Raw genomic sequence first — 24,202 nt, forward strand, 5'->3', positions numbered from 1 at the left:
ATGAGAATGAATATCTGATGATAACAGAAAAAAAATATGAAAAGTGCCTGGAATGTCTTGTTTGCAATAAATTAACTTAAACATACCTTGCCATACCCAATTGACGCCCCTGCCCTCAGGTGCTCACCTGTAATACCAGATGCACCTGTAGCAGAAGTCAAGCCTGAATTATGGTTCTGCGTTAAATCGAACGCCGTAGCCCACGGCGTAGGTTACGCGGAGACGTGCAAGGCACGCGTAGCTTACGCCGTAGGCTCTGCGTTGGTGTAACGCTGAACCATAAATCAGCCTTCACACGCCACACCTCTACCTGCTGTCTGCGCTCAGAGACAGGTCCCGCCCCCCGGCTCTCAGACTCTATTCCTATTGGACGCCGCCGGGAGCGAGCGCGCTGTCCGTGTGGATCACCTGGCCGTCAGTCAATGCGGGACTAAAGCGGAGCTGCGGACGGTGGACCGACAACACGGCAATGCGGGCCAAGAAGGGCAAAAACAAGGGGAACCGCTTCGGTTTTGTCTAAAACCCCAGTGGGTCGGGGGTTCATTTATTTGTGAGATATAATTAAGCGGATATTTTGTCTCTAAAAAAATCCACTCCAAAGAAGACAATTGCTGGCTGGAAAAGCAAGGACCGGGGCGGATATTTCCCTAGGAAAACCCGACACCACATCCGTATTCCCAGCCCGCGGCAGTCGTGTGGAATAGTCTACAAAAATAATGGTTGCTTGAACATTTTTTTCTTTTTTTACATATATATATATATTTTCGTGTCTTTTTCCCTTCGACATATTTTTATAGACTCGCTATGGTGGACTCCCCTACTATGAGGAAGACTTTTGTGGTTCCAGACATAAAGCCATTGGATTTGTATGACTGCACTAAATCAAAAATATGCGCAAGTGTCGGATGGCTGTTGGCGAAATCCTACGGCAGTGCAGGTAGGTTTTTAGATGAGGCCTGGTTTGAGTTGTCATCGAAAAGAGTGCGCAATGTGTTTGTGTTTATGTTGGCGAAAACCACATGCTTGTAGGAAAATGCAGCATTTGTATGGTTCAGCGATTTTTGAGCACAAAGAGGCTGCATGTGAAAAGAGGACGCCTGCATTGTACGCTGTTTTGTGACTGTGACACATGTCATTTGTTCTCACTGTAGGGGTATGTTTGTTAGTGAAATGGGCCTCCTCTTGTAGGCCTCTCTTATCATGCTAACCCATTTCTTTTTTTCTTCTTTGGTCCTACCAGCCCAGAGGACTAAAATGACAGATTTACAGTCACTGGGTAAACTCCACAGACATATGGGACATTCATGTCTTTAGGGATGCTTCCTCTTCTGTGATGATAACATCCTCCTAATTGACAAAATTGAATACCGGTTTTCCATTCATATAGTCCCATTACATACAATTTTGATTAAAAAAAACAAACTTTGCAGGCACATAAGCGTTTGTTGTTTTGTTTTTTCCTCTCCAATATCCTTAGTCAGCAAAATTCAACAGTGCCAAATCACCCATCCTCTGTGATGGAAATCACACTCAAGAAAATGAAATAATTTTATGAGCATATATCATAAGACTCAATTTTAATTTGGGTTTATTTCAAAGCTTCAAATGGTAACTGGGAAAGATCTTGCACAGCAGACATTACAACAGTTTTGTGTGAGAAATGCATCATACTGTATGTCCTTTATTTCTGTCCATTTAAGCTCATATCTCTTTTTGACCAGATTTCACTCATTAGTCTACAGTGATAGGCCTTTGTTTTAATGGTTACATTTAATAGAACTAATGGATTTACTTTATTGATCCAAAGCAAGATTAAAGCACAGTATGCGACTTCAAAAACGCAAACTCAGTGTGGCCTGTTAAGGCTGAGAGATCAACTCTGTTTCACTTTACAACATGACTTGCACAATACCATCCCAGCCAGCCCCTCGATTTAAGACTCCATGCTGCCCCAACCTGTGTTTGCTGGGTGTAACACCTCAGCCACGCCCTATGATCAAAATTGCTCAGTGCCAAGTCACGAGACTGTGACACGACTGCTGTGCTCAGTTTTTGTTTTAATCAACTCAATGGCCTTGCTGATAGTTTCATGCAAATACAAGACGACATCATCGGGTCCCCTCCCAGAAACTCACCAGGACAAAAGATAGCCCAGCAGGAACCAGACTGGGTCTTCTAGTCCTCAGCTTTTAAAGATCAGTCTGCTTAATGAGGACTATACGTGATTATTTTTTTCTTTTTATGATAAAAACAAAAACAAATAAATTCTTGGCAGACCATAGTCTTGGAAGTCTTTGTAATAAAACTGGTACAGTCTTGCTGACATAGAAAAAGCTCTAAAGTCTAATATGGGCTAGCCTAAAATGAATACATGTCTAGTCTCTATAATCTTCTTATAGGCTTGTATTGAATTATCTATGATGGCATGAAATAATGTTACAAGGCAAGGAGAGCAATTACCCAAAATGTAGACCCCCTCCATAAGACGGTTATTCTCTTCTTTACCACAACCAGCAACAATAATTATTTATCCCCATGTCTAACAAAAGCAGCTTGGAATGTAATACTTGAACCTTGTAATATTCTCCAAAGTCTAAAGAAATGAGCTCCAGCCATCATTTTCCTGTCTCCTGTAGGCAAAGAAAACAAAACAAAAAAAGCCCTTTTTAAATAGAAGATAATTGTGTCCTGAGTTATAATCTTTTAATTGCCCCGTGCTCGTCTTTGAAATATATGAACACGAAGGCTAACGAAAAGTGGTTAAGCTAGGATTTATATTATGATCTGCCTTTTGAAGTTCCTGTGACAGATGATCTGAAAGTGTTTCAAGATAGTGTGTGACATTAGTTAGGAATGAAACTCAGGATATACCTGTTTAGGCTGGGGAGAGGCTTGATATTGTAAACTGTCTAGCCCTGGGTGTAAAATATTTTGATCTTCCAGCTTTCCTTCTGACTTCACACTTTGATATCTAATTTGTTAATGTTATCCATACACTGATACACAGTGGCAGAAGTTTAACGTCCGTTTAAACCAAACCACATTGTACCTGTACTGCACGGCACTTTTGCCTTCATACTTGAACAAGAGTCGCTGTGAGATCACACTGAAATCCTGTTGGTACAATCACTCGGCCTTTTCCAGCCATTTGTAACTATCAAGTGTCAACAAGAGACAAGGAACCGAGGAGGAAGTTGGCTTGCTGTTGGTGTTTACTCAGAAAGTTGGAATTCCTATTCCTATACTAGATAAAATCCACCAAGACAAGTCTGCTGAAACAGTTGCAGAGTGTGTTCCAGTTTAATTTGACGCTTTACTGAAAGAAACATCAGTTCCCAAACCAAACTACACATCAAAGCACTGAGGGACAGTATGAAAATATCTAATATAGAGGTTGTTTCTAGCTTGTGGACACTTTTGTCAAATTGATAATCATCCTACTCTCCAGTTTGTCCCATGCACAATTATGGGTGCATCAGCTCCTATAATGTAATCACAGTCGGTCTATGCAATGTTGTTCTTTGTACTGGTCCATTTTAATGCAATTTAAGGTTGCTATGATACAGCACAGCGGTGCTTGTTTTATAAATGTTACAGATGCATAGAGCTGTCAGGCCTGGCATGTTTATAGTAATTTAACTAGTTATTACTTTTGAAGTGTTTACAATTAGCTTTTTCTTTCCGAACACATAATTTCAGATTTGTTAATATCATCAGTGTAGAGCACTATGCCCACTGTCTCCGCATCAGTAACTGACCACAGGAAGTTTTTTTTTGTTTTATTATGTATTTATTTATTTATGTTAAATTGAGCATTCAAAATGCAACAAATAATTTGTCTTCCTCAATCTACTAAATCCTGAATTTAGGGGGAAACACTATGGTATAAATTTGTAGCTTTGCAAATGAAATCATGTGCATCAGCTAATAAAAAATTAGCAGTCAGATCCAACATGGACATCATCATGGACATCATGTCTGTTGTAAAGTTGATTACTGCATTAGGACTGCCTTTTCCCAGAGTATTTATATGGCATTAAATACATATGACATTTTAAATAATGGATTAAATAAGGGGAATCCTGTGATGGCACGGAAAAACTTCCACATTAGTGAGATTCCTGGTGAGTGTGTGGTACTGCTTGGTTGCTGGGCCATGATGCATTTAGTAACTGCAGGGGGGGAGGGGGGTCTGATCTAAATGGTCACCAGTCCAAACTGGTCAAGCTGAAAATCAGCTGATTCTGATCATCAGCCAAGCAATCAATTCCTAATTTACAGTGAAGTTTATTAATGTTCGCTGTATTCAGGATTATATTCGGAGAAAAAAAAAAAAGCTAAAAGGGGAAATTAATACAAATTGACAAAGACAGTCCAGTTGGTTTATTATCTGAGACCATTGTTAGGGCTTTTAGCAGTCGGTTCTATTAGTCACGTGGAGAAGGGGGCGTTCACAGTGCACCTCTCACCACAGCTAGGTTTGGGGGCAACGAAACACTACCTGCTTTGTTCTCCATACAAGAGAGGATGATCACATGTGTTTGATCCTTTCAGCCACATATGGGTTTTTTCATCTCTATTTTCCAATATCTACTGATCCTTGAACATGGCACATGGGAGGGAATCATGCCAACCGAGCTTCCTGTTTGGATGCTTATCTTCTTAATTCTGCATATCTAGTCTCTTGTAAAATTAATATATTCAAGAGTTCCTGAAAATGTTCTGTAGGGGGAGCTAATAATTGTACGTTGTTTCTCACGCAACCGTCTTGCAACCGGATGCTGATTGTTTCATCTACATGAATAGTAAGAAGGGATGGGTGGTAGGGTTTTCTCAAACCAAGCATGGTCGTTTGGTAGAGAAGGTTTTAAGAGCTGTCTGATTTCTGCTAAACTTTCCTTGTTAAAACTTGCGTATCTCTGTGTGATAATTACTGTGAGACGTGTACTAATGTCTGTGACGTGACCAGCACGACAGTTCAATCAGTCGATGAAGTGGAACACGTGGCTCCTGTTATCAAACAGTGCACTTCAGTATAAATAGCAACTAACACAGCTGAGCTTACTGAATGCAAGAGACGGTACGCTTTATCAGCTACACTAAACTTTTAAACGCAGGGATAATTGTAAATTTATAGGTACTTTGCCAATCGACTCTGCAAATTTTCCACCAATTTTTTTTATTTTTTTGGCTGAATAGTCAGAGAATGTTATAGTGAGGACTGTGATGAAGGTTTAGGGATTAAAAATGTCATATTTTAATCTGTAGAGAGCAAATTGCTGGCTCCCTGCCTCAACGGCAATCTCCTAGCTCAACCACCATGATAATACTGAGTCCATAAACTTGCACGCATTTGACTTTTGCCTGCTTACTCAAACCAGTAGATAAGCTCTGACTCCATGAACTGTGAAAGTGACGGGGAGGTGGTTGCTCCAGTTCCTGCAAACGCGTGTTTTTAATTTAAATAGCTTCTGAAGGTGTGTTGATGCCAACATAATTATGATGGCACCACAGTTATTTCTGCTTGAATTTCAAAACAGGCTCAGTCATTCTTGCATTGTATTCCTATTCTTATTATTAATAATGGCTGTGCACGTCATATTGGTAAATCGCTATATTTGTACACTTAAAAAAAAAAAAGGATTATTTCTACATTAGATTTGTACATAGTTTATTTCTAATATGCAACACACAGTCATCATTCATAGCAAGACTGTTTCATAGGGAAATCATGCTCATATCTCTTTGACTCATCTCACTCAGTTGTGACATTTGCATCCTGCTTTGCCTTATGTTGGAGTTTTTTTTAAATACTTTCTCCCTCTTTTCTACATATACAATAGATAGATGAGCGTCTATAAGTATTTTGTACCCAACTGTGAGATTTTTTGTTTTTTTTCTGTTGGAGCAAAAATACAGCAAAAGGAGCCACTGAGAATATTGTGAGACAAGTGTAGCTATAATTGAGTGAGAAGCAGAGAACGAAGCATGAATCCAACACAGGCTGTTTGTTTTGGTGGCTGATATCAGAGGATCCATGACGCGACTGCAAAATTATACTGCAGTGTAGGGACACCTCTCTTGTACCTTTTGTTTTTCTCTAAAAGGCTGTCTTGGCCTGTAGTTAACAAACTTTATTCTAAAGTGAATGTCTTTTTCTACTTGTCTTTTAGTAATTATTTACCTTAAGAGGAAAAATGGCCATTCCAAGTAACTAAATTTAAGTAGGATTGCAACCAGAGATCCAGATGGTGTTTTGTGTTGTCGAAAAACCAGTTTCAATGTGGGTGTTGTCAAGTTTGCTTTTGTAGGATAATGTTTGCAGTGTGTTGAACTTATTTACAGAGATCAGTCTGTGGTGGGTATTATTTTAAAGTTGCATTCAATTCATATTGCTGCGTTCCAGTACAAAGATTTACCTCAGCGGCCTGATCAAGTTTGAAAAAAGGCTAATACTCAAGTTGCAGAGCATCTTGGAATCTGCAGCCGAAAACCTCCGGGATGTGCCTTGCTCCAGTGACCTTGATGGCCATGCTCCACGCGTGAATGATTATAACTGCACGTGTCATAGTCTGGGCTTCAACTGGCAGAAGGCAGGTTTCCATGCTAACTACTGTAGAATATGTTTGTTAATATCTGGCTGAATAATGAGGCAAATGGTCATGATACACGTTTCTTGTAACACACTGGACAAAATGTGTTATGTAGTAGTTTGACCTAAAATTAATATATTACAGTAAGATCCACCGTGACTGTATAGTAGCAGTAAAAACAACAAGAGTTTTGAAAGCCACATATACTCTAGAGCAGGGCTGGGGAACCCTGGCCCTCGAAGGCTGCAGTCCTGCATGTTTTAGATGTCTCCTTCGTCATCATCAGCTTTACACCAAGGACTGTACAAACCTGTTAATGGCAGGCATTTGTTTCAGGGTGTGTTGAAGCAGGGGGACATCTAAAACATGCAGGACAGTGGCACTCTAGGACCGGGGTTGCCTGCCCCAGTTCTACTTTTCAGTACAGTGGCATGCAAAAGTTTAGATACGACTGGTCATGGATGGTTAACAGCCAATGATTTACTCGGTTAAATTAAAAATCTAAAGTGATGCATTTCTTTAGTGTTTTCTGCAAGTTTGCTTTTTCCTAATAGTTTCCAAATAACAACATGGACAAAAAGATCATGTGTACAAGTTTTGACATAATGCATGTGCTTCTCGTTGACAGCTAACACTTTAACTCTTTAAAAAAAAAAAGAAAGATGTTTCACTTGTGTTTTTAAGTCAGTATTGTGGTAGTTTGCATTTGCATGTCCTGAGATACTCTTGAGAAAAGGTTCCTTTCAGAAGTTATCCTCCGTTCAACCTGAGTTTTTTTTCAGATGCTACTGTATGTTGGTTTATTTACATGTTGTTTTAGGGGAGTATTTTATTTGATCCTTTCCTGCAGCTGTTCATGAAAATTCCCAGTGCTACTTGCTGAGTCACAAACTAAAAGTATGGTTGCACAGGACCATGCAGGAGGTGTTTGAGATGTGTATATACATGTATTTTGTACAAACTTATCTTTGCTCAATGTGTGAATTTTACTTTTAACTATATTAATCCACAGAACATGTTCCAAAAATCTTTTAATTCTTGTGGAGAAGAATTTTAGCAGTGGACAAAGGATTTTCCTAATTTCTCCTTTCTTATTTTACATATGTATATCTATATTTTTTTTAGAAAAAAAAATGTCTGTGTGTGTGTGTGGGGGGTCACTGCTTTAAAAGTTAACAAGACACTAACCATATATGCATTTTGCCTCTCCCTGCAGAAAATGTCCCTGCAGAGCTGCGTGACCCCTTCTACTGTGACCAATATGAACAGGAACATCTCAAACCTCCAGTCACACGTCTCCTCCAGTCCTCGGAGCTCTACTGTCGCACCTACAGCCTTTTACTGGGGGGCACTGAAGCTGAGCCGCAGCCCAAAGACAATGTTACTCTGTTGCAACTCCTCATTCAGAGAGGCGTAGTGGCCAGAGACCAGGAAGCAGCAGTGACTGATGCAGACCTCCAACATAAACCCATCAAAATGGTAATGTGTGATGCTTGTGTGGCGACCAACTGATTTTTAGTAATTCTGAGTGGAGTAAACGCATAAGTCTGCTTTTCAAAAGTAGGCAATTTCATGCGCAGTAACCACTTCAAGCAACTGTATTTATACGTTTTTGCATCATTCAAAGGAGTGAATGTCTTCTTTTTGGAAACAAATTATCTGCCATTTAGAAATTTGTAGAGAAGCAGAGTTCCCTTGGTTGCTAATATAAGGGTGTGTTTATGCTTTGATTTAAAGGATTAAAAAATCATCAAAAGACCCCTACTCATTCAGTCCTCCCCCATCCTCTAACGCTTTCCCAACTGATCTCAAAGGATGAGTGGTTCCAGCTGCGAGGACAAGAGCATGACTACTTTAGTTTCAGTGTGTGTGTGTGAGAGAGTCCATATTCAATAGATGGTTCCAGATCACAACAATAACTAAACAGTTCCGGTGAAACTGTAGATGCTGTGTTGAGTGAATTCAATGAGGTGGCTGAGTGAGTTAATTCAGGAGAAACAGGTTTTCCCCCTTAAGCTTTGTTAGAAGATCTTCATAAATCTCTTTTCTTTATATAATTTATATATAATCCCAAGATCTTCAGTCTGATAATATATTGATTACCAATTTAGTTTTCAATTCTTTAAATATTATATTCCAAAAAAGGGAGATGCCTTTTATGTCAGATAATATATTCTTACACAGATCACTATGCTTTTAAACAAGGTGCCATGTAACTCCATATTCCAAGCTATTTTGATTTGTGCACAGTGTTTTTGAAAGCTGAGGAGGACTTCCTCAGGGATTCATTGGGAACAGTGTTGTTAGGTGAACGCTGCCTCTGTTGACAACATGCTTGTGAAGATGAGAGTAATTGTTTCCAGGAAAACAAATCTGCCATTTGTTGGACTGAAACATCCAGTTCAGATATAAAGCTGGTTAGTATCCAGTCTGTTTCTTATTCAATTCAGGTCAATTGGATAGAAATAGTTCATGAAAGAGTCTGCCAGGGTACTTTATGCAGAAAACAAACAAAGTTAACAAATTTTAAGTACATTCCAATACATACAATCCATTGCTTAATGCATGTCACATGCAGCTTCTCCCTGAACTAATTGTAGGCTAATATAGTCCATCAACCGGTCAATTTTCTATGCTTCTGAAGTGCCTTTTTATCCTTAACTATTATCTGCAAAGTGTTGTTTTTACATTTTTCTTTTGTTCACATATGGACATGCAGTGCTGCTTCTTACTAACATTCAAGAATTTGACCTGTAAAACTTGAAATGAATGACATATATATTTGTAGAATTTGGATGAGGCTAAAATTTGTCGAATTAGTATGAAATTACCTAAGATATGACGTAAGATTTATCCAATTATCGACCTGATCAGTAATTGCTTTTCTTAAATCCCCATATGAGCTTTTTGAAAATTAGTATCTTATCCATGTACTGTTTCACATAAAGGCTGCAAAAAACATGAAATGGTAAAGAGTTCAATTAAAAGCCATCACGATGAACAATTCCAGGGTTAGTAATATCTGTAGCGTCATCATAACTGCTTATGCATCAGTAATAATAATACAGTCATGCACAGTTTATGTATAATCCCTTATTGCACTAATTTATCTGCTTCTATGCTGTGTGTCCCAGCTCTGGATGATGATTCCAGGTCAGACCACAGTGCATCCCAGCTTTAGATGTTAAACTCTGATTTGGCAGTTACTCCCATTTCTACACTGGCTGTTTTTTGGTTTATAAACCTTCCAGATGATTTTTGGCTGCTCTCGGGCCATGTATGCTACTGAGTGGCACTGCAGTTAAAATGTGACAAGCAAAGAAAGTGGGTCATACTGCAGCATTACAAGGACTGAGCACCAATGTAGGTCTTGGCCGCTGAAATGGCTTCTGCGCAGTACCAGTACGATCAGACCCCAAAAAAACGCTGGTGCCGGCTCGGCTTCATGCATCACCATCAATGTTGGAGTATCTAATGTCATACCAAACTGTAAAACTGCAGTTTGTGCTGTGATCAAAGTAGGACAAGAGGAGTGGATCTGTAGCTCTCTTCCCCTCATGTTGGTCCTTGCTTTTACAAGTTCCTCATTTAACAGTTTTAAAGATATTAAGAAAAAAAAAATGAATGGTGTAAGATGACTGATGCTTTTCCCCTAATTTTTATTGAATTTTGAGTTGGTTCCTTTTATAGCACATACTTTGGAAAGATAAACTGTTTTTTTATATATTTAAAAAAATATTAATTCATTCATATTTGTATCTGTTTGCTCATTTGATGGTCACTTGTTTTATTCATACGGGTGTCTGAGTCCCACTGCTATCTGTCCTTGTGGTGCTGGCCCAGCCCCCATCACTCCTCAGACTGAGGATAAAGATCTTTGAAGATTAGAGATAATCTGCCATACAGACTGAACTTCATCATCCACTATTAGTTGACATGCCAGAGATGACCAGTGAGGCACCATGCAGCCAACATGTCTCATGTGAGGGGCATGATTATACCACTATTAACTCAGATACTGCACTATTATGTAACAACAAAACCCCACAGCACTTCTTTTTTGTGCTTAAAGAGCTGATGTACTGCTACTCCAGTATGTGCTTTGAAATGGAACATGAACATTGTAAAATCGAAGGACTTGTTACTCAACATCGTTTGTGTCTATTCAGCTTGTCCCGCCATGCTTGAGCGGTGCAACTACCTCCTGGGTGGATGCAACAAAGGCACAACAATCCCACCTTGCACACATGGAGAGTGTTGTTGATCACACAAGAGATGGGTTTAAACATCAATTCCAGCCATGATAGAGTAAATCTTTTGCCTGTAATGTAACCAGCCTTTGGTCATGGCCCCTTGTAGGTGTCTTAAATCATGTATCTATGTTGGCAGGTTTCTGGTCAAGTGAACATCAGTCAGGAGCTCAGCTGACAATGAAATTGACTCCACTTTTGTCAATGCTAAACATCATCTTACAAACATACACTTTGCTTGTTGGAAAATGAACAGTTTGTTATTCAACTCAGAAACTGTAAGTTTAATTTAAAAAAATAGTGTAAAGCTGTTCAACTTTGGTTTTATTTGCTTCAGAATACAGTACATGTGCAAATTGGTGTCCATATAACCTCCTTTTCAAAATCCCTTGCTGGGCCCCAGGCCTGCTTGATCCCCCGTTTGTCTCCCCATCAGCAGCCACCAGCCAGAGCATGGGGGGATGGGGTTAAGTCATATTTCAGACATAATCAGTTTTTTGTTTTTATGTTTTGTTTTTGTTCCCCCCTGCATCATAATCTTGCTTAACGATCAACAGGATGCCTTTGCTTATTTTGTGTCATTAAGTTGTTGATGGAATTATGCAAGCAGCTTTGCTAAATAAGTCCTTTAAAAAAAAAAAATGTAATTATGAAAGAGATGAAGTATACTTTTTATTTATTTTATTTGTATTTTTTCCGCCCTCTCACTGTCACATCAGCTGAGAGGTGCTGGATATTTCCGGGCAGAACGCCGGGGCTAAGCCGGTAGCACAGATCAGTGCTGCTGTCAGGCTTGCACTGAGATGCATTGTGGGTCAGCTGGCTGGTTGTTATGGTGATCTGGCAGGCTCAGAGCTCTGTGTTCGAGTGGCTCCTCTCTCTACTCTCATTAGGGGGGCCTTGTGATTTAGCTTAGCGAGCTCTCTTGGGCCTACAACGGGAAATTTAAAAGCAACTCCCTCTCTTTCTGTCCTATCCATTCTGCACTTTTTGCCTTGATTAACCCTTTGTGTATCTTCTATGAATAATCTATGTCCAAGATGACAACAGAGGAATGGCAGGACCTTTGTTAGGTCTGTCTTTGCTTTCCTGCGTCATCCTGTCAAATATGTTGCCTCTTTAAATCATGGTGTTAAAGAACCAGTACTGGATAAATCTTTGAAGAAAGGTGTTGAAATATTTCATATTCCCTGAAAATCAAGCCATGTCTCTTGGGCACGGAGGAGGCCAGACCAGCCACGGCCACATTACCAGCACTGAAAGGCTGCAACACATCTAGAGAGCTTGTCCCAACATTATCTGGCAGGCCTTTTGCTGGCTTTGCCCAGCCTGTTCGTCCCATCCCTGGGTCTGCCCCGGTCAGCACTTTACATCAGGGTTGAGTAGGCAGACATGCAAGCAGGGCGCACAGCACAGCTGGACTGACACAAGGCCCTGTATGGGGCTACATAACAGGTTGGAATAAGAATGTCTGGCTTTTATTTGTAGTTAAAGGGACCAGGCACCGATTAGGACGGATTAAGCTCAAATTTGTATGCTGAGGTTGAATAAGTGGCCCCTTGGCAGGAATCTGTTGTTTGTGACCTGCCTTTCTTTTCTCTTGGTCAGACTGTAGTTTTTTCAAAAGGCAGGTGCTGCAGTTTGCCATTAAAGAGAAAAACAGGTCCCTCTACTGATCATTACTGGCAACTTGGCGATACAGACAAAGAAAGCAACGAAACAATCGCACATTAAAGCATGGGCTGAGGAAAATGAATCATTCACAGAATAATCTTACATTTTCAGATAAGAGTTTGATATTTCAAAAATTGCTTCTTTTTTTTAATACATAAACTATTAAGGGGGTACTGTGACTCATTTTTAGCGCTAAAGAGGTTAGACGTGCACAACATTGTTGGTTGTAGCCTCATGGCACAAACGTAGGACTTCTTATAAGGTAACAGGTTTAAAGAATTAAAGCGCTCGCTTTAACTGAGCTGATAATGTTGGCGGCACATTTTAATGAGCTCCGGCTATTTGAGCAGTCTCTGCACTAGGAAATATTTATTGGATAAAATTGTTTGGGAATTTTTGAACAGGATCCAATTTGTGTCTTTACGTCTATAACTGTAGTAAGATTTATATCCTTTATGCTTTCTGCCAAAATATATGCAGTCGAAAACATTAGTTTTCTTCATAGATGATATTTGTCTTCGTTTTGTATTCTGGTAATCTAGTTACAGCCTCTTGTTTTATTATGCAGCCTCTTGTGCATGAGTCATACTGAAAGATTTTGCCGTACAAAAGAGACAGGAAAGGAAGTGGCTGAAGGGGGGGGGGCAGCTGAGGGATGAAAGTTCCAGGACATTGCTGTTATCATATTACTGCTCTTCAGTCTATGTAATGATTTAATGAGTACAAACAATGGTCCAAAGTTCATCCACATCTATTGACGTGTGTGTTCACTGACTGAGAATGCCAGTCAAAGCTTCTGCAGAGTGTCGATCTTCTGGTGACCTCTTGAGGATGCTGCTGGTAATCGGTGGCATCGCTGCTCTAACCGGTGAACCTGTTTTAGCAATAGAAATAAAAAGTGTCCAACATTACTGTGTCAACTGTAATTGATTGGTGCTGCTTAGGCTCTTTGGTGCTCAGTTCCTCTTGTTTCTCTCTTGTGATTGGTTCAGAGTGCTCACCTGGCAGTGATGGATGCATTGATGGCTGTGGGAGCCATGGAGATGGTCACTGCAGTGAAGACACGTGGCTCTGCTCAGCTCCTGGGTGATGCTGTCTGCTGGGAGGATGCTCTGCTTCACTGGGTTGATGGGGTATGTATGACTTCAGACAAAAACAAAGCCTCACATCTTTACTGTATTTTCGTCAGATGTCACTCGTTGTTCAGACATGTCCTCAGCCTCTTTGTTTAGTTTTAGCTTGACAAAGAGAAATTGCAAATCCTTAATACATTAACAATGTACCGGTAGGTGCTTTTTTTGGTGAACAAAATGCTTATATATTTGTCTCTTCTCACCATGCCCCCAGTTAAACCAGAAGCTGAGGGAACGTACTGAAGGAGCCCATACCGACTCATCTCAGGCAGTTACAGAGCCCCAACCTGTTGAGCCCTCTGTGAGTATTGCATGCATTTAATACTGTTGTCTTTATTACACAATCATTGTATCTGTTGTATTTACCAACCTTTTATTTTTGTGAACACAAAAACAATCAAAATGTCAAAGGGGGAAGGAAAGCAGTAATTGGTATGACCAGTTAGTTTGTTGGTTTTTTTGCAGTTGTTTCAACAGTTCGTGTTGCATGAGTTCGTGTCCTCGAGGTGGATTAATTAATTTAAAAAAATAGTTTTGTGGTACTGACTGTAAACCCAGTTTCCCATTCCTCATGCTGTTGCATTAACTCTCAGAATGAGTTAATGATCTGCTTCCAGTGGTCTGAACATCTTCTCTGCTGCTGGAGCAAGTGTTGGCCACAGTGGCTGCCGCGGCATGTTTCTCAGACCGCTGTAGAAAAGTGTTGTTGACACCTTCAACATGGCAGCAGCCATTTCTTAAAACGACTGTCATCACTACCCACTCTCCCGTTTGTCTAGTTCTTCCGCTGTAGGCTGAATACCTCTCCTTGTGCTCCTGTTCTCCATTTCCCTCTTTCTTTTGTTTTCTGTTATTTCCTTCTCTACTCTGACAGTGTCCCACTCGCTGGTACTGGAAGCTTGTTCCTGTAAGTTCCCTCCTTTCCTCTGCCTCTTCTTCTTATTTCTCCATCCCTCCAGTGTCCTCATCAATTCTCTCAGCAAGTTATCTGGTCAGGTCTGTTTTTTTTTTTTAATTATTTTTTTAACAGTGAGGCTGCATTACTCATCAAACCCTAGATGGCATTAGATTAAAGCTAACAGCATTCAAGTAACCATGTTGCAGGATAAAGGGAAAAGGCATTGTTTGTGGGGAATGAGTGGTGCATGAATCGCATCTCCATTAAGGCAGGACTTTGAAACTGCCTTGTACAACTGGTTTCTCTGGTGTGTGACAGAGTCTTGTTTGTATGGGCCTTAACAGAGAGTTTTAGTCAGATCGTGTCTGTTGACAGTAGGCTGTGTGTGTGTGCACTGCAGGTATACCTAAAGTATTTCTCTTTCCCTAACTGCATCTTTCTTGCCTCCCGAGACCCTCACTTGACCCACTTTTTCCCCTACAAAACTCTCCGCCTTTTTGCTCGGATTCAGTCTTTTCTTTGTGTCTGCCATGTCCTCACCTCTGCTCACTCCTTTTTACATGTCGTCTTTAGCATGACTTTTCATTTTTGCTCCTTGCCACATTCATAATCTAAATCTTAACATCTTATATTTGTTGATTACTCTGTGGGCGACTATGGACTCATGTTTTTAAAAGCATGGTATTAGGGCTGCACGATTAATCGTTAAAAAATCGCGATCTCGATTGAACGCAATCTCATTTCCAAATGACGACGATTTAATTTTTTTTTTTTTTTTTTTTTAAAGATGGCTGCCTAAAAAAAGGACTAGGCCTATGTTCTAGGTTGTTGTAGTCCTGTCATGGTCAACTATCATGTTGTCATGTTTGTTATATTTTGTTAATGATTGTGGATTACATTTGGAGAAACATCTACCTTTCTCATCACCTGACACATATTGCACATAAATATTGTTAAAATTGTTATTGTTAAAATAAAGCCAAGAGAGATGTTTATTGTTTTTATGTTCAATGTCAGCTGTTACAGCAAAAAGCAGCCAGAGGAATAATGTTATAATTGTTGCCTCAGAACTACAGGATCTGTTACAAGTCCCCTTTCTGAAAGGGTGTGCAACTCAGGGAGGAACAAATATTGTTCAAAATTGTTATTATTGTTTAAATTATTCAAAGGTTTGTGTAAAGAAGACAAGAGATGTTTATTGTTATTATATATATATTTTGTTCAGCTGTTGCAAAGTTAAAGTAATAAGTGCAATACATTTTATATTGGAAAAAAATCGTGAGAGAATCGTGATCTCAATTCTAAGCAAAAAAATCGTGATTCTCATTTTGTCCAGAATCGTGCAGCCCTACATGGTATTGATGGTTGACGGTAACATCCAAAAAAAGAAACGTATACAGGTGTTCATTGTGATAGTGCTTAAATGTCTGTCTTCCTGTTTTATAGCTCCGATACAGGAAGGATAAAATACAATCCAAGGCAAAGCCAACCTTCCCGGTAGTGAATGAAGTCAAAGATCTGTCCAGTGGCTGCGCTGTTGCTGCAGTCATACATTACTATTGCCCCGGTCTACTCAGACTTGAAGGTACTAAAATTATCTAAGTACACTGCAAGAACAGCTTCTCAGTACAGGAGTTGTCAGTTTAACACTTTTTCCACTTCTATCCGTCTCTGTCAGATGTTTGTATGAAGGACTCCATGTCTGTGGCGGATAGTCTCTACAACCTGCAGATCATCCGCGAATTCTGTGACAGCTGTTTGAAGGGCTGCTGCCACTTAGCACTTGAAGACATGCTGTACACGCCGCAGGAGCTTCAGGTGCGTCCACAATCCCAACCACTAATGAACTGAATGACATTTGCAAAAATACGAAATACTATACTTTCAAATGAATTCTGAATCATTTTTGTGGTCATTGTTTAGCTGAATCTGCTGACCTTCCTGTCAGAATTGCTCTGCTGGTTCGAGGTACAAAGGCCAGAGTTTGTACAGCCAGTAGATACTTTAGGTATGCCTCACTAATTCAAACTTTGTCGAACGTTACCACTGAGGTGACACCTTTTAATGCCCTAACTTTTAATCTATTTGAGGATTTTGTTGTCTTTAAAAAAAAAAAATGTTCTTTTCTAGATGGATCCATGCCAGCAACACAAAGCAGCTCGAGTGGTAACAGGTGAAGAATCTTTCTAAATATAATTTTACATTTGAAGCAATATTCAAGTAATTGTTTTAACCAAAAAGCGATTTCCTTATTTTCAGTACCTCCCCCTCCATCTTCAAAAAACCTTTTCTCCCTATTTCTTCCCCTGGATCAGGTAGGTCACATTAAGACCATACTCTGATTTGTTTAAGCCAAACTGCACATCTGTTTTATTTTTGTTATACCCGTTTTCTTCAATTTTCATTAGTTTTTTTAGATGTGTTTTGTGACTTATTTTTTTGGGTTGTTTTGTGTCCATTTGTGGTTTGCATGCCTTTACGTGTCCATGTGTGTCCTGTTGTACTCAGGATCTCTGACTCAGTCTACCTCAATGTCTCATATAGAAGGAGTTGGAAAGATGTGGAGCAAGAAACCACTCGGGTAGGACTTTTATACTGAAAAAACAAAAAGAATCACTTGATCATGTTTTCATCATACTTGCTTTGTGTTCTTCGTAGCCGGCCGCTGTCAGCAGTTTCCTTCAGCATTCCTTTCGGCCTGGACAGTGATGTGGATATTGTGATGGGCAATCCTGTAATAACCCGCTCTGTAAGCTCAGATCAACTCAACCCAGCAGTCCAAAGCATGACCAGGGTTCCTTACACCCACCCAGAAGACGTCAGCCATTTCATCAAAAAACCGCCGGAGCCCAATGGTCCACAGAAAGGAGAGTGGGCCACCCAGGCCTCCAGTATTCCAGCGGTGGAAGAGGATAATGACCTTGCAGCAAATGAAACGGGAGAGCTTCCAACCATCGAAGAGGCGCTTCAAATTATTCACAACGAGAGCAAGATGGAGCCTCGCTTACACCCTGACGGCGCTCCTGATGGCTTTTATCTTCATTCTCCCGATGACCCTGCAAGTTCTAGTTATAACAGCAACTTGAAACCCATCAGTTGCTCTGCCCCAACACACTCAGGAATGATGTACCGGCCTCCGAGAGAGTCCAGAGAGTCGGCTCGCACCAGAAACGCCTCTGAATGTTCACGCGACGACGACTCTGTCTTGAGAGACGGCAGTGTGGATTCAGATGCCTCAGAAGACCTGCCAAAAGCCCAGTCCACTCCAAACACACCTGCATCGAATGGAAACTCTGCCAGAGGCCACAGTAAAGATGTGCCCGACAGCGGTGTGAAGATGACCAGCTTTGCGGAACGTAAAAAGAGGCAGAGTATAGATTCTTCTAAAGCAAGCGACTCGTCTTCTCCTCAGATGACCACCTGGGCGCAGAAGTCTGAGGAAAGCCCGAGCAAGAGCCCACAACTCAATAATGAGATGACCGAGCTGGGGGTTCGGCTCGAAGAAAAGCGGAAAGCTATCGAAGCCCAAAAGAAACGCATTGAAGCCATTTTTGCAAAGCATCGACAAAGACTAGGGAAGAGTGCCTTTTTGCAATTAAAGAAGGAGCAGAATGAAGATGGCTGTGAGGGGAACGGAGATGGCCAGGTTAGCACCTCGTCCACAGAAGATGACCTCTCTCGCTTGACTCTGGAGGAAAGACTCGCTCGGATGGAGGAAGACGAGCAGAATGAACAAGAAGAACAGCCCCCCTCTGAGGAGGGTGACATCGATGTCAAAAGAGGCCTCATGCCCAGCAATGAGGTCATTCAGACCAAGGAATCAGCAGGAACACCGCTAGAGAAGAACTTGGAGAAAACACCAAGTGAGAAAGCGGCAGCTCCTTTAGGAGACTACAACAATGCTGTGTCCAAATTAACTGCAGCACTTTCCTCACTGCAAAGTGACATGCACCGACTGAGCGAGCAGCAGAATCAGTTAATCAAGAAGAAGGCAGTGACTTCCAGTAAGAAGTCTTGGGTTATTCCAGCAAGCCCTAAAACAGCCAGCCCAACTCCTCCCCCTGCACGTCTGTCACGAGAATCCACCCGAGGTCTAAACTCGACATCCTCGTCTCCGTCTCCCTCCCGCAAAGTCACAAACCATACCGCTGCCCCAAAGTCTCCACATGTTCATCGAAGAGCCCAGTCTGTACCACCTAAAAGCCCCAAACACAGTCGTCACGTGGACATGAAGGTCCCAACGCTGTCTAGGGTTCTCAATGCACCTCAAAACGTGGACCGTATCCCCCATCTTCGACGAGTAAATCCTTGGCAATCGCAAGTCCAGACGTCCTCCTCTTTCTCTATAGGCGACTCTGATAGTGCAGATGAACTCCGCTCATCTGGACCGACTCCTGCCCTCCCACCTACACCAACCCCCTCACAGATGTCGGTGCCAGCAGCTCCTCCTGCGTCAGACGATGCCCTGTCAGAGGTGGGCTCCAATGACGGACAGAGTATATTTAGTATGGACCTGGATGCGGGGCCCTTGCATAGTCCGTTGGCTAAGAAGGAAGGGCTCGTAAGTGGGGCCTGCAGCTCCGGTGCCCCATCAGAGTGCTCGTTTGAGAGCGATGCTCCCTTGGGGATGTTGAATGGCAAACGCAGCAGCTTGATAGAGATCTCGCTGGCTGGCTTACAAGGAGATGTTGAGGAAAATTCCCAAGACCCTGACGCTCTCTCGGATTCGATGAGTGACCGAACAGAGCCGGATTCGAGAGCAGGAGTTGGCTTCTTTTTCAAGGTTGGCAACGGATAATTTCACTAACCGACTTTTTTTTCTTCTTTCTTTTAAGTTTTTTTATAAGAAATTTCAACTCATTGTCTTTCCATTGATAGGATCCCAAAGATCGAACAGAGGATGAGATGGCCCAGCGAAAAGCAGCTCTGCTAGAGAAACAGCAGAAAAGAACAGAAGAGCTGAAGAGACGCAAACTTGAGCAAGAAAAAGAAAAGGAAGCAAAGTGAGATTTATTTATTTATTTATAAAAAAAATACTTGCATTCATTACCAAATTAGATCGAGAGCAGTACTAATTAAAACATTGCATATACATTTTATCAGATGTACTGATTCCTGGGCTGGTGAATGTAGATCTGGCTTAGAGAAAATTTAATTCATCATATTTATTCTTTTTTTTTTTCTAGATCAATTAAAAACATAATGTTCATAACAACAATCACACACTTGCACATAAAACGTCTTCACTGTAGAATATTTGACTGAATTGGAAAGGCACGAAATTCATAATTGTCATATTTTAATTTTACTTTTTTAATGATGTCAGAGGAACTGCAAGAGGCTTTTGCAAAAATTACAAAATTTAGTGTCTGATGGGACAATTTCTCCAAGCAGAGGATGGGGGTATGGTGTTAACAACTAGTCTTCGCTAGTGTTCCATCATTTATTAAACAAGAACTGTCCTCAATTTGAAAAGCTGACCCGTAATCATATAAAGCTGGAAATTTAATATCAAATATTTAAAGGATTTACACAGCATCTCCCTGTACTTTTAGCAAACCCCAGTGGATGATTATTGAAGGCTGGGGAAATAAGAGTGAAGACAGAGCCCGGACTCCTGGCAGCCCTCCAGACTCACGCACCCCGCCAGCAGAGGGGACGCCCCAGCGCAGAGGGGACTTCACCAGGCAGGAGTACGAGAGGCGGCAGCAGCTAAAGCTCATGGAGGACTTGGACAAAGTGCTGAGACAGAAACCCACCACAGTCCGTGGTGTCAAGAAGCAGAGACCCAAGACTGTGTTCAGAGACGACTCCGTCCTCTCTCACAGCCCTGTCAAGGGTTTCATGGGTAAGTAACTCTGACTTTCACCATGATTTTAGTTTTTCTGCCTTTTTTTTAATTCTGCACTCACGTTTTTGGTTTTTTGAGTCTTTGGTTTAATAAACTATTTCTGTTCCTCTTGTCCTTTGTCCAGGCACTAGGCTGAACAAGGTGTACTCCCACTCAACAATGAACCTGTCCTCTATGGGTCATGACCATGGCGGCCTGACTCCCAGGAAGTCTCCAAGGTAATCTTTTGGTCTGCATGTACTTGGTTCAGAGCTCAGAAAAGGGGAGATGTATTATTTAGCAATAAACATCCATATAGATCATTTTGTAACTAAAAAAGAAATCTGAAGTATCTTTGATACACATTTTCTGTTGTATAGTAGGGTTGAACAATTGTATCATTACGAGGCTTGATTATGATTGAGAGGAGTACAACAAACAAGCACTCGTCAGCATACATCTTCCGCTGTTCCCCACTACAGTAAAATACTGCGGCAGCTGTTCTCGTCGCTGTTGGGTGCAAAGATTCATGTCACCTGTAACTGACTTTTGTCTCCGAACTCTTAACCCTCTTAAGCCGTTCACATTCACCCTCCCGGTCACGACTGATGTCACCAGGACGTATGAGTGCACAGAATGGAGAAAAGGACTGGGAAACTGGCTCCACCATTTCCTCTCCTGCTTCCATCCCAGAATACACAGGTCAGTGATATGTCCTAGATAAATAGATCTTTTATAAAAAAAGAAGTAGTAAAACGCCAGCATTGTTTGTCTAATCTCCCAGGGCCAAAGCTGTACAAGGAGCCTAGCTTTAAGTCCAACAAGTTCATCATCCATAACGCCATCACACGCTGCTGCCTGGCTGGCAAGGTCAACGAACCACAGAAAAACAAGATTGTAGAGGTAAACTGTCCACTTGTGTCAAAGTTCAAATAAGAGGCTTGACATGTTCCCTTAAATTACCATAATAACTTGTTTTTTGGGGTTTCTTTTTTCAGGAAATGGAGAAGAGCGCAGCCAATCACTTTCTCATCCTCTTCAGAGATACCAGCTGCCAGTTCAGAGCAGTTTATACCATGAACCCCGAAACCGAGGAGATGGTACGCCTTACTGGCATCGGCCCTCGAGTCATCACACAGGAGATGGTAGAGTCCATTTACAAGTACAGCTCTGACCGCAAGCAGTTCACCGCCATCCCGTCCAAAACCATGTCCATGAGTGTTGACGCCTTCACCATCCCTGGACACTTTTGGCAGAAGCGTCCGGGAACCCCCAAAAAGCTCAGCACCCCAAAATAAAGACTGACTTGCCTAAAATGGCTTGGAATGTCACCATTCAGGGAAATGCCTCCCAACTTGACAACTCCCAGTTTGGCCAGTACGGCGCTGCAGATTTCTCAGCTTGACGAGCAGCTGAGAACAAGACTGATCAGGTTTTTTGGCCAGTTATCAACCTGGACATGTAGAACAATCCAGTCAACTATAAATGCAAATTAAATGGGTCACTGACTCAATCAGGCTCTATATAGTGTACTCAGTTTGTAAAATAAATTGTGATTGATTACATCAGGATTTAAAAAGAAAAAAAAAATCTCCCCTTGCCTCCTCATGCCTTGCCTTACCCTGCCATGTCTGAGTCATTTAGTGACTTGAGTAGAAAAAAAAGAAAAGAAAGGGGGACAACCACACTGCCTTTGCCCACACATCCATATTTTAGGGCACAAGTAGTTTCCACCCCTTTCAATTCTGCTTGCTTTTCCTCTTTGCTGCCTTTTCTTCTTCCAGGGCTTTATCTCCAGTCTACTGAGACGGCAGCTCAGCTCTCAGTTCTGATTGAAGATCCCAGCTGAAATGTAATGGCAGGTAACTCTGCTCTCTTGAATGTAGGGCACACACTAACCACTCATTCCATTCAGGGGTGTTTTTCATTGTTTGGTCTGGACCAGGAAATGCCCTCGTGGGTGGTCCCTTTTGGAGGGTTGCACTGGTCGTGGCTACTGTAGTTGTTGGTGGACTTAAAATAAACAAAAACAAAAGAGACTGCCTTCACCCCAATCATTTGTGCACTCGACTTCACTCCGACTCTCCTTCATCTGATGACATCTGGATGTGTTTTTTTTATACTCTTCTGACATGTTTTTGCTGGACAAATTCATTCAGACTTTGGGAGCTGAAAGAAGAATGAAATGTCATGTGACCCTTTCTCTTTTTACTCGCTTTTCTCATTGAAATATTATCTGAGTTTGTCTCAAAAGAATTCTGGAAACATGAAGGAGTGCTTTATCATGTTTATCATTACCTGGATACAGCTCTGTGTGAAAATGATAATCAGTGCTGATTTAATATATATATATATTGAATGCTAATGACGACTTCTTTTTTTTTTTTGACAATGATTTGTAAAAAGTAAGTTGACCTTTGTAAGCTACAAATAAGCTAGCCTGCTGCTTAAACATTAGTGAGATGTATGTTTGAGAACAGATGTGAATGAATGAGAATGAATAGAAATTGTCAAAGAGCTGAAACTGCTTGTCTGCGGATGATTAAATTCTTTAGGTCACTGAAAGTGTGTTTCCTGATATTCCCTGTTTGTGTGTCCTGGCATATGAACAGTAGGTTTCTTAATGAAGGATCTTCCTGGACTGTAACAGCCCTCATCTGCCCCTCTGTATCTAGAGACTCCTTCGTCTATTATTAGGGGAATGTAAAATGCCAAACAGCTCCCCCCTCTCTTTTACCATTGTCCATGTGTATCAGGAGAAAACTAGCTCCACGGATGCTTGCGATATGCAGTCATACCACGAAATCTGTGGGAAATTATCCCTCTTCTCTTCCTCTGCAGTCTTCAGCACTACAGCAGCTGCTTTAATATGGCTGTTTTGTTTTTTGTTTTTGTTTTGTTTTTTCAAAACAACTGACTGCCTCCAAGAATTGTGATGTTTGAAGGGGATTCCAATACAGATGTGGGAAAAATAAAATGGTTGAATGAATGATTTAAATGCGTTTGTGAAGGAGTGCATATAGAATTAGTGGATGCTTGTATTTATGTAATTGTAAAGCTTAAACATGTGGTAGTGATGATCATATTTTGATTCAGTGCAATTCTTCTATAGGAGTCCCCACATCACCTAGAGGTGTATTTATTTGCTTTTGAATTAGATTATGCATTTATTGTTTAGTTTCATAAATTCTTTTTTTCTTTTTCTTTTTTGGTTAAGGTTGAGTCAAATTTTAATTTCATAGTTGTCATATTTTGTTTTGTTTCCCCTCCGTTGTCTAATCTGTGCCAGCACGTTATGTATGTATGTTAATTTCATAAACTGACTGTCTCTGGCAAATGGACCAGAAAAATAAAATCTTTTTTTTTAATCACCCACATCTATTTTTCCATTTTATTCATTGATTTCCAATTTATTTCATGTTTATTTATTTCTGCTAAAGTAAAACAATTTATTCTGGCTGCATTACCATTCTGGAAGATGTTTTTTTTTTTTTTCCCCAGTCATGTTTTGCATTTGTAACTGAATATTAAGGTGAGAGTAGAACAGACAAGTTCAGACATAAAATGACATTATTCAAAGATGCATTTTTATTTGTTTAGTTGAATGGTTGAGGTTTTCCTGATTACATCTTTGCAGTACTTGTGTTTCATCTCACAACAACATAATCCAAAGATCACTGGACTGTTTGGTTGTGGTAATACTGTTAACAGAACCCTTGCCAAACCATGGCACAAGTCAAAAAGTACATTTCCCCTTCAAAGATGTTCTCGGAGCTCGTAGCTTTGCCTTCACGTGCAGTAAGTCAGAGTAAAAAGGACCATAC

At 40.9% G+C, this 24,202-nt stretch overlaps 1 protein-coding gene across 3 annotated transcripts; it reads left to right on the forward strand.

Annotated features, from left to right (window-relative positions):
• Positions 1-436: 436 nt before the first annotated feature.
• camsap3 (calmodulin regulated spectrin-associated protein family, member 3) lies at positions 437-23,749 on the forward strand. Of its 3 annotated transcripts, none has more exons than XM_061712643.1 (18): positions 437-937; positions 7,810-8,072; positions 13,510-13,650; positions 13,865-13,951; positions 14,525-14,557; positions 15,995-16,133; positions 16,227-16,366; positions 16,472-16,556; positions 16,679-16,721; positions 16,808-16,863; positions 17,057-17,129; positions 17,207-19,331; positions 19,427-19,551; positions 20,104-20,396; positions 20,524-20,617; positions 20,956-21,080; positions 21,163-21,281; positions 21,377-23,749. In XM_061712643.1, the coding sequence occupies exons 1-18, from the start codon at positions 805-807 to the stop codon at positions 21,674-21,676; spliced, it is 4,374 nt and encodes a 1,457-aa protein (XP_061568627.1). In that variant the 5' UTR covers positions 437-804; the 3' UTR covers positions 21,677-23,749. The 3 variants fall into 3 exon arrangements, with proteins under 3 accessions (XP_061568627.1, XP_061568629.1, XP_061568628.1); XM_061712645.1 differs by having other exon boundaries at positions 17,093-17,129; XM_061712644.1 differs by lacking the exon at positions 14,525-14,557.
• Positions 23,750-24,202: the final 453 nt, after the last annotated feature.

This window comes from Cololabis saira, chromosome 21 (assembly GCF_033807715.1).
Source record: "Cololabis saira isolate AMF1-May2022 chromosome 21, fColSai1.1, whole genome shotgun sequence".
NCBI classification, from domain to species: Eukaryota; Metazoa; Chordata; class Actinopteri; order Beloniformes; family Belonidae; genus Cololabis; species Cololabis saira.